The sequence below is a fragment of the Falco biarmicus genome, chromosome 5 (genome assembly GCF_023638135.1).
Source record: "Falco biarmicus isolate bFalBia1 chromosome 5, bFalBia1.pri, whole genome shotgun sequence".
NCBI lineage: Eukaryota > Metazoa > Chordata > Aves > Falconiformes > Falconidae > Falco > Falco biarmicus.
This window is the reverse complement of record NC_079292.1, coordinates 8,140,222-8,160,358: the sequence shown is the minus strand read 5'-3', so window position 1 is coordinate 8,160,358 and position 20,137 is coordinate 8,140,222. Positions and strand designations below refer to the sequence as shown.

The 20,137-nt window shown below is 35.8% G+C and overlaps 1 protein-coding gene across 3 annotated transcripts in view; it reads right to left on the bottom strand.

Annotated features, from left to right (window-relative positions):
* GRM8 (glutamate metabotropic receptor 8) overlaps positions 1–20,137 on the bottom strand; it is a 358,440-nt gene that overhangs the window by 42,000 nt on the left and 296,303 nt on the right. For all 3 annotated transcript variants that reach the window (XM_056341852.1, XM_056341851.1, XM_056341853.1), the window contains one exon: positions 8,646–9,581. In XM_056341852.1, coding sequence (XP_056197827.1) covers positions 8,646–9,581 — 936 coding nt within the window. The remainder of the gene's footprint in view (positions 1–8,645; positions 9,582–20,137) is intronic.

Sequence of the window (20,137 nt, the reverse complement as noted above, 5' to 3'; positions counted from 1 at the left end):
GAGTTTATAAAGTGCAAGTCACTTCATTGTTTTGATGGCTGCAAGGAACAGGGTCCTGTCAGGCCACAGGGCAGCGCTGGAGCTGCTCGCTGAAAGTTTTGTTGGTCAGTAACACATCAGCCTGGTCTGGCCTCAGTCTGAGAACAGATTTCAGTCTGCAATGGAAACCTGAATGAATTTGCAAACTTGTAAACTTCTGTGACAGTGAGTTTTTTATTAGACACCTGATTCAAAAATTGCTACATAGCCCTTCATTCTGAATGCAGAATAGCGGACAGAATTGAATATAAAAAAAGATGTAGGACCTTCATTTGTCTCAATCCATCTTATTTTATAAGGTTCCATGACGCAACATTTTATGTGCATCCCTTGAATCCCCAAATCCATTCTTGTTGGATGCAGAGACACTTGCAATTGGACAAAAGAAATATGCTTGCTTTTAATGAACTGTTAAACTGTCTGTGGTCCTCTTCAGATACCCTGTGGCTGGGCACCAGTTGTCAGTGCTTGATTATCAGAGCATGAAGCAGTTGAGAGAATGATTAAACTCTAAGATGCATAATCTACTTTTTCTCTTTATGCAAAACCATCAGTGCCTTGGACACTGTCCTGTGCATAATAATGACATAGAGGACCCCATCTCACAGTTACACTTGATGAAACACAATTGTGAAAGTTTATAGCATCTCAACACCAAGAAGCAATCTCTTTCTTACTGTGCAAAGATCATCTTATACAACTGGAAGTATTTCTCTTTAACTGCACTTGTTGAAGACAATCAGATATTTGGCACTGAAAAAATAACTTCAACATTTTTGTGAGGTGGATCTGATTTCTAGAAATACAGTATATAAGGCATATTTTTCCAGGTTATCTCTGTGAAACATTTGTGGTCTTTCAAAACTGCCCTCTGCGATTACTAATTACTCTTTTCTAACGTAGATGAAGATGGCAGAGTTATTTAGCTGTCTGTGCTTCACAGAATTGTTTCTGTCTCTCAGTTAGAATTAGTTAGTTATCACAAAAGGCAGCAAGTAGCCAAAAAGGTCTCTGGCATACATTCTTTCTTCATATACCTATGCCTAACTCTGACATTTCCCAGGATGGGGTAGGAAGCAGATCACAGACAACTTTAATTTTTCTGGCAGCTCTTTCCTGTCTTTGGGAACAAAATTATTATTCATCGTTCGGCCAGAAGCAAACATGTCAGACAAGCAAAACACTGGTGCTTTCCATTACGTGACAGGTGCGCATCTCTTTAATGTACACAACTAGGTATGCCAGCTCAATGCTCATACTGGAACAAACACGCAACCATGCAGAAAAGGATAGGGTACACCCTTCAGGTGCACATGTGTAGCAGCATCTCACTGAACAGAAAATAATGGCTTTATATTTTATTAAATAGTCCACCTCTTTCTTAGAGAAGCTGGCATTTTCTCTCTCCCTGATACCTCCTAATCAATTTATAATTAAGATCAGTGCTCAGTGTACATACTTAAAATGCTAGTAGCTTAATTAATACAAAAGTAAAGAAAGAAATGAAATTACAACCTAAAGACCAGGCATATCTTAAAATAATAAAGTTGAGTCTTCAAAATTATGTATGCATTAGCTTTGCACAAAGTCTTTCATTCAGCAAGAACACTTGCTGAAACTTGGGTACACACTATGCTGAATAATAAAAAATCTAAACAGGGGCTAGAATTTTAAATAGTAGCTGCATTCAGCTCTCCACAAGATTTCACTGAGTGGGTCGGACAGTCTGAAATAAATCTTCTCCCTAGCTTTCACATGCTTTAAGTGGCCAGGTCACACATACACATTACGAGCAGACACAAGCAGAAAGACCATATCTCTTCAGTCCAAGGAAGCTTCAGCAAACCTTTGCAGATGCATTTCACCTCAAAACAAATTGAAAGAACTTTGGATTCTTGTCTTTTTTTTTTTTTTTTTTTTTTTCTCTCTCTCTCTAATCATTCAGTTCCTGAGCGAAGCAGCTAAACAAGGGTCCAGATGACTACCCAACAGAGAATGCTACGATCAAAATGAACCTGAACAGCATCTAAGTGAACAGAGCTGGAGATGTCTTTTTGCACAAGAGACTGACTTGGTTGACTACAGTAATCTCTTCTGATTTCTTAGTTAATCTAATGTAGTTTAGATAATTACACTATAGTATAGATTAATTTCTAAGAAAGTACTTGGCCTGAACGCTGGTCAGAAGTGTTTTGATAAATGTTTTTTTAAAATCCAAGTCTGGTGTTACAGTTAAAAATCAGTTCAGTTATTTTTCAGTTTAAGAAAGTGGGAACAATTTAAAAGTTGTGAAATTATCCTCTTTCAATATCAAAACTGCTCTGGTTCCAAAATTCGTTTTAATTAAAAAAAGATAGAAAAGGTTGAAACTGAAAAATGCTTTATAAATGCCCACAATATTTTAAATGGTCCAATAAATCCTTTCTGTCTTATTAGCTAATCAACATTTTTTCATAATTTTCACTCAGGTTTCCAGGGGGAACAGGGAAGCTTTTCCTAAGAAACAACTTTTGGAATGGTTTCCCATAAAGTAACTTTGGAAAGAAAAGAGGATCTCTGCATTTCACTGGTTTCTTACTAGGGGTACCTTTTGCAGTTTACACAGACATGCTGGAGAAGTACAATCACTCCCTTGTCCTCTTGCACCGGCTCATAGAAAGCTGGGGAGGAAAGAATAGATTTGTGGGGTTGCTGCAACCATTATTTGTTCAGCCAAAGGGTGAACCCAGCAATGTCCATGACCTGCCCTGCACTGTACTGGTTATCTTCACCAGCTGGAAGGAAAAATGCTGTCTCAAGGATAAGCAAGAAACAAGGAACTTCCCTCAGAGGGAAAGGGAGCAGAGCAAAACTGGGCAATAAATAGCAATTCAGTCATACTCTTGTTCATGCTTTTTTTCCCACTCTGCTTCTACAGCAGAACAAAAAAGTCCTAATTTCTGCTAAGTATTAGGTCAAAAATCCTAGGAAATTATCAAACTTAGAAATAATTTAGCTCATGAAATATTTATATTTGGAAAAACATGAAATGAGAAAACATTATGGAAACCTGCTTTCTTAACACAAAATTTTCAGCAAAAGGGAGTGATTTTTCTGTCAGAATCTGGTGAATTTTCTCTAATTTTCATGTGTACCAAAACATGCAAAAATTCAAGTACCAATAGTTTTTGTTATAATCTTGCAGGTCCTCCTATACTCTTAAGATTCTGAAAAAAAACCAGCAGAAGAACAGAAATTGAGTTTTGAACAATGATAAGCTGCTGAATGTGGAAAGTATCATTTTAGCAATCTTCTAACTTTGGATGCCATAATAATGACAATTAGAAACTGTTCCAATATCCCGCAGATTAATCCTCACTCTATGCACAGTGTTGACACTAAAGGTTCTAATTTAAACAAGCCAAACATATACATAAAATTGAAGAAATTCTAACATGATTGTTGTTCTGGACTTTTTCCTGTGATGTGTACTGCATGGACTACCTGCAGAGCTAGCTCTCTGAATATGATCAGGATTAGGTCTTTGAGGTGAAGAAATGGCTCAATGCATTCTGCTTGATTAACAGTCTGAGCATCATTAAGATGCTTTGTATTCTTACAGTCTCAGGAATACATGTAGCCAAGAATTCATAATATAAACACAAAAAAAAAAAAAAAAAAAAAAAAAAAAAAAGGTGATTTGTATAAATGTTGTAGAAATGTGGGTGAAGTAAGGGTTCTTTACCTGGATTGCCATTAATAGCCGTGGTTTTTAAGGTGTAGAATGTATCTTACTAGACGGATGGAACTACCTCTCCTTCCCACTGAGAACTGAATATCATCCTCTTGACAATGACAGCAGTAGTTTACAAGTCAAATTAATACTGGGATTCTCTTAGAATTCTTTCTAGCTTCTTTTAATGTTACTAACAAACAGCTGGATATAAGCGTGAGATCCACATGATCAGTAAATCCAGGATGAAAACAGCTGGAATAGTAAGAAAATTATTATAATAATTTATGGGACTAATTTATAAGATGTATTACAACTTGTTTTTCCTCTCTTACGGTTAATAAAAAAGAGATCAAATTTGTAGAAAAATTAGAAACAAATTAGTATTTATCTGCCTTGTTGGATAACACCTTGAAATTGCTTCTGGTGGAAAGAGAAGGAAGAAATTATTCCGCATTTTCTATGGTCCTCTTTCCTCAGCAGAAAAAGCCACCTTTTTTTTTTTTTTTTTTTCACAGAAACAATTATTCATCTTCTCATTCAAAACGATGTATTGAGAAGTTGATATAAATGATGTATTTATTATCTGTGAATGAACATGATTCATCCGCCTGTCAAAACTGGTAAAAGGAAGGAAATTTTAAAAGTTCAGTTTATCAAATAAGGATGTACTTTATACAACCATCTATCCTCAGCTGGTTTTTGTGCAGTCTGCTGTTGTAACTTAATTTTACCCAGAGGTTCATCAAACATCTGTTTTAATCACACAGCTAAACTCAGCTAATTTTTTTCTGTGGCATTCCAGTCATTGTGACATTTCAGACATCTCTGTTCCAGATGATCCCAGTACTTCCAGTGTTTTGCCATGTACATATGTATGACATAGATGAAGGCTATATTCACAGAATGCTCTCTCACAGAATTTCTCTCCTTTGCCTCTAAAGCACCTCACTGACATTTACGTAAGTGTTAGAAAACTGGTGGTTTATGTCTTAGGGATACATTTTTTATTCAGTTCAGTGATGCACTGGAATAATTTAACTATTTGTAGTGGGCTCCTTTTGTAAAGCAGCAGCTGTCAAAGCAGGCTTGGTCATGAATGGATGAAATGATGAATTAGACAAAAAAATTACAAAGGATTTAAAGTCAATGTTCTTGTTGTTTTCTGCAGAACATCTGCATATGATAAACTAAAAATTATAATTTTAGATTAAATAATCTAAAAATAGCATGTTTAATAGCACAAAGGGTTTATATTCTGCTGCTTGAGATTAAGTACGAACAATAAACTTGAAGTTCCACAAAAGCCACCAAGCTTGGGTTATGCAAGGTTACTTTGGATAAGTATTTTAACCTTTTGTTGCTTGGGAATAGATATATATCTTATTTTATATTTCTTGACTATTATATAGTAGTCTTCTCAATTTTGTATTAGTTTTAAACTTACACATAAAGAGAGAAAACATATGACTAGAAACAGCATCTGTTATAAAGGACTGTTAAAAATGTTACAAATGTCAAGGCTATAAATCATATTCCTACTGAGTCTTGTCAAGTTACCTTGGCTTTTACCATGTTTTCTCTTACGGATGTTTCACTTCATGCAAATTCAGGCATTTAACTCAGCTGTATTATCCAGCTAGAGACCCAAGTTTCTTCATATGCATAGTTGTAGAGGAATGAAGGTGGGTTAATTAACATTGATCATATACAGCTGTGGGCTGGCTTCAGCGGCGGTGGGTTGGTTGATGTGGATAAGGTGCAGCTGTGGCTGGTTCTGTTAAGTGGTTAAATAGCCTTAAGGGGAACAGCCAACAAGGAGAGAACTGGATGTGGCAGAGGCTAGAAGTAGGGTGGGCTGGCCTGAAGAGTATGAGGGAACACAAACAGTAGATGAACCTTTGAGACCTTGTGGAGGTTTGGTGGCTGTGCCGGGGCAAGGTGTGCTAACTACTTACTGAAGTTAACTTGGTATGTGATGGTAAAAGACCTTGTTGCAGCTGGCTAGTTTTGAGTGTGCTGTGACACACAGTGGAAAGAAAGGAGTTCCCATCCTGTGCTTCACACCAACAAGATTCACAGTCTGTCTGCAGAAAAGTACTTATCCTTATTTGCATGTCCTTCATCACACATTTGATGTTTAATGGAAACCAACACTCAAATGTATGGACTTGTGCTGACTGTACAGGCATATACTCCTCTAGGTTCTACCTAGAATCTCTCAGCAGATCTATGCTTTTAGGAATTAATCCCAAGGCTGCTAAATGTAAAGCTAACCTTTCTATGACAGTCTATGAGTTCTGGATCTAGACTCCTGTTTTTAGCATTAATGATCCTAAATTGTTTTTGTTTACCAGTGGTTGACAGTGAAATAAAAATAAAAGCTTCTCAATATACTTTCTACTTAATTTGTGTTCATGGAATAATTCATTCAGTAAACATAACCTTTCTTTCAAACAATGTATAATGACTTCTCCTATTGTTGTAAGCACTGCTAATATTTAGGAAAACTAGTTCCTTAAAACATTTTGAAAAAGATTTAATTACTCTTTATTCAACCAGAAATGTGTCTAAAGCTAGTAGTTCAATGAAGTGCTAGTTGGAAATACACCTGGCTTGTAATGAATACTACATTTTGTTATTGTCAACATCTCGGAAAGAAACCATTGTTTTTAGATAGTACTTTAAGTTCCCCAGCTTATTGCTCCATTCTCTCTGAGCAAACTCAAGCCAAGAAAAACAAACAAAAAACCCCAAACCAAAACAGAACGGACCACCAGGATTTTAAAATCAACTGCAAAGAGAGTAAGCACCTAATACAAATCTGTTTATTTTCTCTTTTATTTCTTTCATCCTCAAAAAAGATTATAATACTGAATTTCAAATAAGATATTCTATAACATATTGATTCGTTTTTAGTGTTTCTTTTGGTGTTGTGCACTGAGAAATCTACAAGCAACTTTGAGTTTATTCAGACAATGTATATATGTGCACACTAAGATATTACATTTGTCCTATTCAGACAAGCAATTTAATTGTATGAAAACACGAACTATTATGATGATGTTCATAGGGCTTTCTGTGGAAACATGTTTTTATTTCCAGCATAAAGCAGAAGCACTGTGAAAAAAAATTACTTGAATTATAGAGCTACTGTGTTAGCATATTAATTTGGGTTTTTTCCTCCTAAAAGTTATTATCTGAAGAACAACAAATCATTTAGAAAAAAAAAGCAACTAACAAGTTAAATTTAGTTTTAGAAGCTGTGCAATTTATTATAATTTGTGTGTTCAGTCTTGGGTTTCATAAAAGAAATGCAAAAGAGGTGTTCATTAATCTTGTCTTTAGAGGTCAAAACGAAATCATCCTTTATACAAGCTAAGATGAACCAATGTAAATCAAAACTCACTGCATAGTTGCCAGCCAAGCAATATTTTCTCTGTTTCAATACTCAGAAACACATTTCTTTTGTTATAGGTACTTGCCATAAAACTGACTGGCCCAAGCTGTTAAAACAGAATGTACCGCACATTTATACAACCGAGTATTTTTATGAATTACACCTACACATGCAAAAAACTCAAAATTTAAATCCAATTCACCTAAAAATGTTTTCCTGTATTATATAAATATATACATATATTTAATCTTTACTTACTGTATCTATGATATGCCATTACTTGGTACTCACTTTCCCTTACTTAATCCCAAAAGCCATGGAAATCAAGCCTGATCCAATTCAGCAAGCCTGCTTACTTCAATTTTCAGTGAGGAAAATGTTTTTCTGCCACACTCTCTCCCCCATACAGTTCCTCTGCTTGAATCAGCAGGTATTTTATTAAGCCATACAGACCTCTTCTTTAAATCCAGTAGGCAAGAGTGCCCTCTAAACCAGAGACACGTCAAACTTTTGTGCATTTATAGGTGGACACATTGACTTTTCCAATTAAATTAAAATGTATATTTTGAAACGTTATAAAAAACACCTGCTTGAAAAGGGGAAAGAGCTCGTGTAAAAAACTTACTATTTTTTTTTTTTTTAAGATTTTCCAAATCCTGCAGATCTGAAGTTTTGAAGATTGATGCTGGTATTATTGCTGGCTCTTATGCAACTTGTCATTATCACCACTGTCAGCTGGATAAAAACTCACATTTTGACATTTACCTCTGCCTTTCCATTAGAACTGAGAGAAGGAGAGTTAAATGTCTGACATGTTTTGTACTGCTCGCCATGACTGATATCAGGAAAAATCCATGCCAGTTAAAGAAGGAATAACAGATATCCAAGAATGCAACATTAAAAGATCAGGAAAATGTGTTCTTTTTGCTCAGAGACAATAATTAGTGAATTATGCTTTATATGATTTTACATACACTTCATTCACTCCTATTCTCTCTCTTCTTTTTTTTTTTTAAGTTATATTTGTCAACCAGAGAGAAAAGTAATTCTTTTCATTCTGCCCAAGCATTCTTCTTCATTATTTTTGACAAATGTAAGTTGATCTTCTTAGACTTTTGGATTGCAACCATTTCTATCAGATCTGTGGATGATAACAAAGATTTATAGTGTTTCATGTAACAGGCTAGAGCATCACTGAAGGATAATAATAAAAATTAGAAGCATCAGTCCTTTAAGGATATATTGAAGGATATATTGAGAAAATACCAACATTATTATGCCAGCCACACCACAATCACATTCAGTTTCTTGTGTTAAAACATAGGAAACCTACCTTTTGAATCATCTATTTTATTATCTGTGATTTCTGAGAGTTTGTTTGCAATTATGATTCAGAATTACTCACTTGTAAGAGTGAAAATATAATGCTATAAGTATGGAGAGATGAAAATAGAAAAAGGATAGTATTTGATTTGCAAACTTATCATCACTTACCTTCTCTGCTGATTGGGCCGTACCAAAAAAGATTGGAATAAAAGCTAACCAAATTATGCAGGTTGTGTACATAGTAAATCCAATGGGTTTTGCTTCATTGAAGGTCTCTGGAACCCCTCTTGTTTTAATAGCATAAACAGTGCATGTGACCATCAAGAGAATACTATATCCAAGGGAACAAATGAGAGAAAGATCTGAAATGTCACATTTGAGTACTCCCCTGGCATTTTCTGGTTCAAGTGTCCTCTGCTCTCCATAGTCTACGATGGTGTGTGGTGGATCGATAGCAAACCAGATGAAGACTCCAATAAGCTGCATGGATATGAGGCTGAAAGTGATCACCAGCTGGGAAGCCGGACTAATAAATTTGGGAGCTGTGACAGATTTTTTACCTTGTTCAAATATTCTGTGAATCCTGTTTGTTTTGGTAAGCAAGGCAGCATAGCTGAAACACATGCCGAGTCCTAAAAAGATCCTTCGAAACGAGCAGACCACTGTATCAGGAGTTGCAATCATTAAAAAAGTAATGGAGTAACAGAGAAAAATCCCAGTCAAGAGCACATAACTAAGCTCCCGTCCAGAGGCTCTGACAATTGGTGTGTCGTTGTACCGGACAAATGTCACAATCACAAAGGTGGTGGCAATTATACCAAGAATAGCTATGAAGACAGGCACAATGGCCCAAGGAGAATGCCACTCCAGTTTGATTATAGGGATAAGCTGGCAATCTGTACGGTTGGCGTTTGGTCTCTTATTAATAGGGCACAGTTCACAGTTGAATTCATCCACCTGGTAATGGTACCCCTCACAGCGTTCACAGTGCCAGCAGCAGGGCACTCCCTTCACAGTTTTCTTTCTTTCCCCGGCTTTACAGGGCAGGCTGCAGACAGATGCTGGATGAGTGTGTTCTTTAGTAGCCCACTGCATGTCTTCTACCTGTGGGTATAAAAAATTAATGAGCCTTCAGTTTTCTCCCATTTATAATATCCTAATCCTGGCCACAGGTTTGTCATAAATCACTACATGCTGACAGTACAAATACAGTTTACTGTAATAAGAAACCTGTTTCTTTCCCTTGTATTGACTTTATAAAAGTGTTAAATGATTGTGTCCAATTAATCATTCACACCACAGGCTTGATGAGTGTCATTAGTTTCTATTTACCTCTTTACTGCTGACCAAATTGACGTCTGTAAAGATATTTATTGACTCCAGGCTAGTTTAAAAGCAAAAAGCCCTGTACATAGTGCTTTAAAAGTTAATCACATGCAAATATAAATACCAGTAGTTCTCAAACATTTAATTATGAAATAAGGCTATGTGAGTTTCAGAGAAGTTTCTGGTACAGCAAAGAAATAGATTAAAATCTCCTTGCATCAGCTCTGGCAGAACAAAGTGTGCCAGAAAAAAAAGATCTCTGGTGCCACCTCTTCCATGAATGTGGATATTTTATACTTTTCCATCTTTTAAGTCTTGAAATGCACAAGATTGTTTTGTTTACATTTCTAGAAGATAAAAATGAGTATATAGTTCTTTCTGAATAATAATGGAAAAAGACGTCGTGGCTACCGCTTTAGTCATGCTGATTTAAAAGGTTCAAGGATCTTTTTGTAGCACAGAACAGATACACACAGTGTAGTCTTGTTTTGGAAATCCCAGACTTCTCCACAGCAGCACATGAACAAAATATACTTTTTTCATCCACTTATCTATACTTACTGCATGCCCTCCAAATAAAATCTGAATAGGAAACTCATAGATTTAAACATCTGCTGCTTAAAAGTATCACTTTAGCTCTCCGTAGCACACCCTTGGGAACACCATGTTCGTCAGAGGTCACGCTGAGTGAACCTCAGCAGTGTGTGGACCAAAGAGCTACTTGTAGGCACCAGAATCACGTTGCTCCCATGCTCCACCTTCCATTCCTTTGTTAGGTGGTAAGCGCTCAAGGAAAAAGGACTTACCTTGTTCTTGCCTATTAAGCACTTAGCACTTTTGATTCATTTGAAGGCTTTATTTATAAGTGAAAAAGCAGTAACAAAACTTCATGTGTCAGGAATGTTTTCAGTTTCTTCTGGAGGAGGACATAATGAGGACAGCTTATCAAGAGGCATAATTCTGGCCTTAACAGTTTATTTTTCCAGCAATTTTTCAACAGATTTGGGAGAAAATCATAATGTAACATTGCCAGCCTCATTTGCCTCCCTCAGAGAGCTGGAGCACTGGTTACAGCACCACATAGAGTGAATAAAGCAGCAATGAGCAGCCAGGTTATCTCCTCTGTCCACTCTTCTGCCCAGTGTAGGAATTTGCTGTTATTCACCACTCCAAGGGGCAAACAAGGGACCACCCAGTAACAAGGAGACAAGAACCCTGCTCATACAACTACTTCAGTGAATCCTGGGTCTACTCAAGGACTTCAGGGGGGTTTGGCTCAGTCTTGAACCTTCAGATGTTAACCATATATTAAGGACAGTGATAATTACACAAAATGCAGCATCTGGTGGCTGTGTAAAAGGAAATCATTTAAGTAATTAGTTTCCTAAAAAACGTAAGAATAACGCAGTTGAATGAAACAGCTTTGATAGAGCCCTAGCAGAGCACTTGACACGCGAAGAAAATATTCACCTCTATTAGAATCTCCTGGTTTTAATCATTGAAATTCTCAAAGCCTGCATAACCCCTACTGTTTCATCTACTAAACAAGAGAGAAAACATGTATGATTAAACCAGTGTGATAGCAAAGATATGTTCTCCTTCACAGTGTTGATAGAACAAATACATGAAAGCTCGTGATTTACTCAGATACTATGATAACGGGGCAACAGGAGGCCATGGTCATTAATCCAGATCTGTGGATAAATTTGGGGTGACTCAAAAAAGAACAGTACTGCCTGTTTGCCAGATTATAGCACAGAATACAGAATCACCAGGAGAGTGTACAACACCTGATCCAGCATAAACTTAGAATGGCATGGACAGGCAATATCTAATCTGGCAGAAAGCCTGATGGGATAAAGCTAAGGTGTCCAATTTTTTAACACATTTGAACTAGCAAATTAAGTTTATACTAGATCAGCATTTAATACCATGAGCCTGCAGTGTTTCTTATCTGGCATTAAGCATCCTAAAGCCGCATTTACTGCATTGTGAAACGATGGCTTAGATAGGTACAGTGAATTCCTTTATGTCTTTCAGAGTTCCTATCTTAAGAACAGAAAAAAGAAAAAAAAATCCTTTTACCGTACAGCTACTTATGATTTTGCATACATGTCTCTTGATGGTGCTTTAATTGACTAAAACCACACTTTAGAAGTCTTCCTGGCTGGCAATACATTAGAGTGCCTCAGGTTACACATTCCAATGGCAACAACTGATAATGAATTCCTCTCTCTGAAGGTCACTGGTAAAGAACCATGTTATGATTTTCATTCTAGTGCATCTGACACGAGCTACACAAGATATAATTTCCAGCATGGCAATACAAGGTTACGAATGCTGAAAAACTCACTGGCTAAAAAAGCTGAAGTATTTTCTTTTAATTTTTTTAAATTGTTTAAGAATATAAGCACTATTAGTTCTTAGCAATGGAACAATTCCAACAAGAATTGACTCTTAAAGCATAAAAAAAGAATAAATCAATGTAGAGAATAACCAGAATGAATGGCTGCTGCAGGTGCATTTCACAAGGTAGTTACATCTTGCAATCTTTCTTGTCTGGATTACTTTTTTTAGGCGAAACACATAGTTATATTTAGCTTGACCAACAACATTTCTGGAAAAGCTCTTAACAAAAATATTATGATTTCTTGACCATTATTTTTTTAGAAGATACATTCCCAGTAAACATTGGCCAGTGTTTGAAATTGAAGATCCCCTTTAAGATACTTGCAGATATGAGAAAAATCTGGCATTGCAGGATTTTAAATCTGGAAGTGGGTGCAAAGATGAGATTCTCCTATGAACCCAGCCATCCTGAAAACACAGTTTATAGCTACATCAACAAGCAACATGGCATAGTAAGAGCCGATCTGTGTAGCAAAAGTGTTGAATCTGATGACTTGATGTTCACGTTGGTCAGTATTTGAAGTTAGAGCCTGTGAAGGAAGGTTATATGGAACTAGTTTTGATGTAGTTCAGTGAACTGAACACCCAATAATGGCTAAAGATTAGGTGTCCTTCTGGAAAGCATCTTCTGTTTTCATTCCAGCCAAAAGCAATCCCGCTCATATAGCTTGAGACCCAGGCCACAGTAAGCAAGCGTGCTAAGTGGAAATAATTAGCAGACTCGTTTAAAAAGCAGACTCTTGACTGAAACCAAAATGCTACTGTGTGTACACCCCCAGACTTCTACTTCGACACCACTGTAACAGAGGTAAAGGGCAGGGAAAATTCTACCTCAGAGTGAGCAATTCCTGCTTTTATTACATCTGAACAGGTCTGCTAAGGGTTTCTGTATATGCGGCAGTTAAAGACTATGATAAGTTACGTTACTTCTGGTCATCTGGTTCATTCCCAGCTATCCATAACCTGCAGCAGTCTTTGCCTGTAATGTACTTTTTAATTATTCTTTTGCATAATTTAAATATAATAAGGAAATTCAGTACAAGACTTAATTACAACAGTGGTCTTAAAGCTCTGTCATTTTTTTCAGGCACTGAATGGATATACCAAAGGATCTGGCTTCTCAAACCTGTGCAGAATATTCACCCATGTCATTATTATTGAATCTTTAGGATATAGTACTGTTGATCCCACTTCTCTGGGATTAACTTTAGACAATAAATGACAGGAGAAACTGTTAAGAAACAAGAAAGTGAAGGAGAATCATTTGGAAACATAGACACCTGGACACTGTATAATTTTCACAACTGCTGAAAACCTGTAATAGTTATAAACTTTAAAGTGATTTGCTGGATGTTAAGCTTCTTTTGAATTTTTTTTTTATTTTATTTTTTTTTTTTATGTAGACATAAACACTTAGCAGTAGAACTTTCAAAAGTGCCAAAGGGAACTTGTTCATTCCAGCTAATTAATTTAAATGGGAGCTAAGTGCTTTATCTGTTTAAGTGCTTTTGAAAATCCCACTCTGCTTCCATCTGCAGTTTTCATGATCTAAACACTTTGGAAAACTTGCCCCAAAGTGATCTAGAAGTTCAAATGTTATAAAACCAACTTCAGGGGAGCTTAACTTTAGGCACACATTTTTAAACAAAATTCTCATGAGGGAAAGAAACTGACCAGGAAGCCAAAGCCAAATAAAAGACAGACAGAAAGAGGGTTTTTGACACTGAAAAAGTTCTGCATCTCTTTAGCCCTTACAGATCAAAATATCTGGATCTGCAGCACTCTAAACTGCTCAGACCCTGCTAAGGCTGGGTGAGTCTCAGATTATTAAGTAGCCTTAGGTAAACATAGTTTCTAGAAGCCTTTTTTTGCCACCTTCATTTTCATGTGACGTCTTCTATCTGCTTTTCCCTATAGTAGAATACATGACAGGACAGTTCATCGTTAAATCTATCTGAATTCATCATCTAGGTCAGATGGACTGGAATAGCCTAGCTCTGTATCTGTTATCAATAATAGTTTAAACATTATTATTAATTAGAGTAGCTTCTCTGAATTTGGAAAGTCCAATAGAATGATGTGCTATCATGAAGTACCTTACATCCCCCAAAGACGGGATTCAATTTTCTACTATTCCAATACTTACAAGAGTGAAAACATCAGAAAGACTATGACAGCATGTCTGTAAGATATGTATTCATCTTCTATGAAATGCATCAGGATACAAAAAGAGAATGGCTTCATTGCTATTTAAATAGACATAAAAATCATCTCCACATGAGATCTCCGCCTGACAGAGCTGCAATTTGCTTTAATTTGCAGCACCAAGATTCACAGTTCACTAAACCATTAAAATAGAGACAAAATGCCATTCTATATCAAAACCAAGTAAACACCTCTATCCTTCATGAACATTACAAATAGAATTTCCTCTAATATCTAATAATAAAGCTAAAAATTAATGATGTGAGAACTGGGCTAAAAAAAGATGAGATTTACATGGCACAGTACAAGTAGCACATTCACATTCCTGGCACCTACGTTCTTCCAATAATCAAGCAACTCATTCATTTAGCAATGCCCTCAGCAACCAGGGGAGAATGATCAAAAATGCTGTTAATAGGTCACATATCATTTCTGAACCACTTATGTGTACAAAACCACTCTGTTTTCCATTCTTAATGATCATGGAAAAAAGTATCACTTCCATCATTCAACAACAATGTAAAGAAAGGCATTTGGACAATCTTCAGAAAGTTTATATCAAGGGCATTGGTGGATAATATTTTAATGTTTCTGATTATGTTATATTATCATTTACAGGGATCTTAATTTTTGAAATCTTATCTCAGAGCTAGATATTTATTAAAAATAATTAAGAATACATGCTTAAGGATATTATTGTAACAAATGGAATTATACAAGATCTGGACAGAGGAACACAAGTAGCACATTCTGCCAGAGCGGTGGGAGCAGGCAACCATTTTATTTTGTAGTCAATTAAGACTTTCAGAAGCTCTTACATATAAATTCATACAACTTTTATTAGATATGCAGGTTCTTAGTTATAAAAATGATGAAGAAATGAAATATCACCTCCAGCTGTCACTAAGAATTGTTCTTATTTTGTCTCAAGTCTTGGAAGTCTTTCTCTTCTGACAAAAAGGTTCATCAGAGGAGCATAACAAGTGAGTGAATTAAAGTAATTTAATCTAATATTTAGCTTTTTAAATTGTCTAATGTATCTATTCTCACAGTAAAAATTCAAGTCTCTAATGTACCTTGTCCAATCAAGTCATCTGAACCATCAAAAACCAAAATTAAACTGAAACTGGTTCAACTAAAGTGATTATGAGCCTGAATATAATGATCATTGCATTCAGTCTGCCAGACAGATTTTATCCCTTCAGAGAAAAGCCAGGTATACTTAAAGACTAAACTTACAATTATTCAAGCAGGCTTGTGCAGAAGGGAAATAAGTCAAGGACAAAAAATACAATTTAATTTTTTTTAAAAAAATAATTAAAAAACAACCAAACACACACACACAAACCCCAGAATTAATCCAGATTATCAATGGCAGTATAAAATCACCTTCATTACCAAATTTGCCGTAATTGCTGTAAATTATTTACCTTATTCACCGCATACAGATGATTCCCTAACAACTGAGATGTCATTTTCTGGAATTTCAGGCATAGACATTCCTAGAGGATTACAAAGAACATGGAATCATATCTTTCTTTTTACCATATACTGGTTGAAAACGGATGCAGTTGAATATCAGTTTCAAGAGGAGACTGAGAATTTTGACCAGATGTAATGACCGTTAAAGGACCAGTCTGAAATACAGCAATGAAAATCCTTCTTTTTCTTTTTCATTGGTAACCAAAGCACAGGTTGCTGTTACAACCCAGGTGGAAGCTGATTTCTCCTAACTGTGAATCCACCTGCCCAATGTTCCTCCTAGGCTTATCACTTACCATCTCTATCTCACACCTTCCCTAAAGGAAAAGCAAAGATAGTTAAATTTACTGTCATTTAAATTTAAATACCTATTTACGTGTGTGTGTATATATATATATATATATACACATATGTATAAAATTATTTATATGTATATATCTTTTTCAATGTCCTGGACTACAGGAAGGAAGATGATATTTACATTATTTGAATGCAGTGCTACAAAACAGTTAAATAACTTTGGTCTCTAATCTTAATGTTAGCCTATAAGGCTCTCATACAGTCTGACTTTCTTAATGAGCTTGGGCAAATTATTTAACCTGCTTGAATCTTGTCTTTGCAATTGGCTGGAGGGAATCTGTCATGCAGACAGGAGCAGTGGAGACAGAGAAGTAAGTTTAAGATGTAAGAAGTTTAAGTAGGGATAAAACTGATCATCTCTCAGATCTAGAACGTTTTTCCCCCAGCAAGTACTTATATTTTAGAAAGCTTGATTGAAATAATTTTTACTGTTCAAATGGAGCAATCTTTTTGACAAAGAATTAATACCAGAAACTTTGTAACTATTCTTTGTTTCTTCAGCCCAGCAAAATCTTTCTTGTCATCTCCAGTTTCCCAGAACTACAATATCACCAATCTCTGGAATTACTAAAGCTATGAGAATGTATTTTTTTATGTTCTAGCCATATTAAGAAGTCATTCTCAGCTAGGGCAAAATAATTGAAGGAAAGGATGCTCTGAGGTCATAAACACACAAATAGAAAAGAATGGTGTAAACATATAAAGTTTGTTATGCTCATAAACTAGCCTAGCTTTACCAGTGGAAATGTATCTAGTGTGCTGAGACTAATTTTAGCTCAAAGAAACCAACCTCACTAGTTAAGTCATATCATTCATGACTACTGAATACTTACATAGAACAGCATACTGTGGAAACCTTAAACAGAATGATTGTACCACTGTGTCATAATCTACAGAGAGTGTTTATTAGTGCTATATCGACTTTAAATCCCTAGTCTTAAAATGCTAGCCTTTGAATGGTTTCGGATCTGTTTGTTTTACTATTTCTACTTTTACATCCACTTTTCTCTACCTGCGGTTTTGTTGGTGCTGATGGGCCACAGAAGTGCTGACCCTATCAGACGCTTGGTACAAGGGAAGGACGAGCTGCAGTATATTCCCTTCTTCAATTTGCCAAAGAACAAACTTATTAATGTGCATGGAATATCTGGAAACCAACATTTTATTCTCAGATGCCTTGGGGAGTAGACTAGCACAAAGTGCAGTGATTAGCCGGTCATAAGTAAAGAGCTACTGTTACTGCAGTGTATAAATATCAGATGGAATTTTACAGCAATCTAGTAGGCACTTTATTCAATACAAGAAAAAATAATTTTTATTTCTTCACAACATGAATCACAATTCATTTTTACTACAATTACTTCCACCAAAACAAAACAGAAAATCCAAACAAAAAAAAACATCACCACATTATTTCCTTAATAATTTTATGACAGAAATGTCCTATTCAAGATGACATAGACAGACTTCAGAATTTTTAAAGTGCTTTGCATGTTCTATTGTCTATATTTTGATAATATATAATTATTTTCAATGGATCAGACTGCAAATAAACTTTCCAAACTCATTCTTTATGCAGACCATTTTCACATAGACAATCCTTATTGCATATCCTTACCTAGAGGTCCTCACTGCCCTTACATGTACCTGACATGCACTTGGAAAGACTTTAATGAATATTTGTATATTTATATATAAAATTTATGATGTACACACGGGGACTGAAGTCATTATACACTACCAAAAGCAGACTGTGCCATAACTTTGCTTATAAATAAGCATGCTCAACCCCCCCTCAAATTAAAAACAAACAAACAAAAACCCATAAACACACATCCCCCCCCAAAAGCCCACCAAACTTCTCAGATTTAATTTTTCTTTGAGAAAATGCTGTTTTGAGAGGAAAACTTTCACCATCACCCTTTTTTGTCAAGTAACAGGTTTTGACGACCTCTAGTACTAAGGCTATTTGAACCATAAGCCTTGAAAGTACTTTTTTCTTCCTGCAGTTGATCACGCAGAAATAGTCTGCAAGCATGCTTCCAAAACAGTAGTGTTTTGAGAAAAAAACAATGAGCCTAGCTAGGGCAAAAAAATTTTTAAACACCACTTCCCTTTTGCTTGGAGTATCTTCTCAGTTCTGCACAAGGTCCACATCACCACTACATTAATAGACTAGTTGCCTTTCTTGATGAAGTATTTAATACCCATAACAAACCTGCTCCCTCCCAAATTTGTTGTTTTTATTTACAGTTACCAGTTAACTAAGCTAAAATTTGAGTTGGCCTGTTCAAAATCCAGTGCTCCATAGCTACTCGTTTCCCTTCAGTCCGTATCAGATGCCTTTCATTCCCAAAGGTGCTCAGATTCCCCCCCATTTCATAGCTCAGTTAACAGAAGGAACACAAAAGGCTAAGCACATCTGGCATTTGCCTTTAAAGACATTTCATATAGATCTTTTCTTTAATTTTAAAACTAATTTATTTAATAAATCCCACTATTTAATGAAAAAATGGTCACCATCACATGCTTTTGGTTTAAAGGTGAGTTTCTTTATCAAAATAAGAAGCTGCTGTTCCCAAACACCTTCATAATGGCCTGCAAAAGAATGTACTGGGCTAGACCTTCGGCAGATTTAGTCCAGAGTTATGATAACAAGGCCATGAGCCATACACATATTTAATATTACTAAGGAAATACACTCTCACCCTATTTGTTATCTTTAATATTTCATTATTTTAAAACTATTAACTAGCCAATCATAAAAAGCCTCAGATCAGTATTAAAAATTTTATTGATGGGTTTGGTTTAGTTTTAATCCTGCGGTATTATTTTTAAAGGTTTTAATCTATTTCCTAATTCTTGATCAGTGCAATAGATGCATATGAACTGGAGAATGAATGCCTCTAAATTCCAACCTGCACAATCTTTTCCACAAAATAATACCAACACACAAATAATATATTGTTTTTATTCCCACACTGCTCACAGTCAATTCCTCTAAAGGCTATACAAATCTGCAAGAAAAAATGATGGTCTCAATCCTAAAGAATTCATGGTCAAACCATAAGATAAGGGCAGGCAGAGAATCAGCAGAATACAGAAAAAAGACATCCTAAAAACAATAAGGCAGCACTGATCAGCATGATAGTCAGCAGCCACAGCGTACCTCCAAACAGATGTTTTTTGAGGCAATTGTAGCAAAAAGATTTTTAATGAGGGAACTGAAAAGAGAGAGCAGGGCAATTTTGCATTTATTTCCTGAGCTTTCCATCCAAACATAAGTGGCAGCAAGACAGAAAGCACAAAGGCAATAACTTCATCACTGACCTCTCAAAGAATAACAGAAAACAGAGCTGGAATATGCTGTGATCCTGTGCTTCTTGGTTTCTAAACAGTGTTTCAGCAACGTGAAGCACTTGAAATTTTGTGCAAAGTTGCCTTCACCTCAGCAACCTTGTACCTTAATTGACTGTGACAGAGGAACAGACAGGCTCCGTTGAAATGTAGGAATCAAGTTTATTTCCCTGTCTCAAGCAAAGAGGCACTATACCTAAACAGCTCCTGACATATTTATCCAACCTGTTTTTAGGGAAAAAAAAAAAAAAAGCCATTAATATGTGTAGTACATTCTACCCTAAAGCACTGCAAAACCCTAAACACGGAGATGTATGTTCTGACATCAAAGTGGTTTTCCACTATAATAGCTCATATCTTCTTTGCCAGCTCCTCTTAGTGAACAGCGAGATCTTTCCATGGTAATGATTTTGAATTTTGAGCACTACATTTAAAAAAAAAAAAAAAAAGAAAGAAAGAAAACCACACTGGCCATTTAAACATAGTTCCATCCAGGTAACAAAATCACATATAAAAAGTCT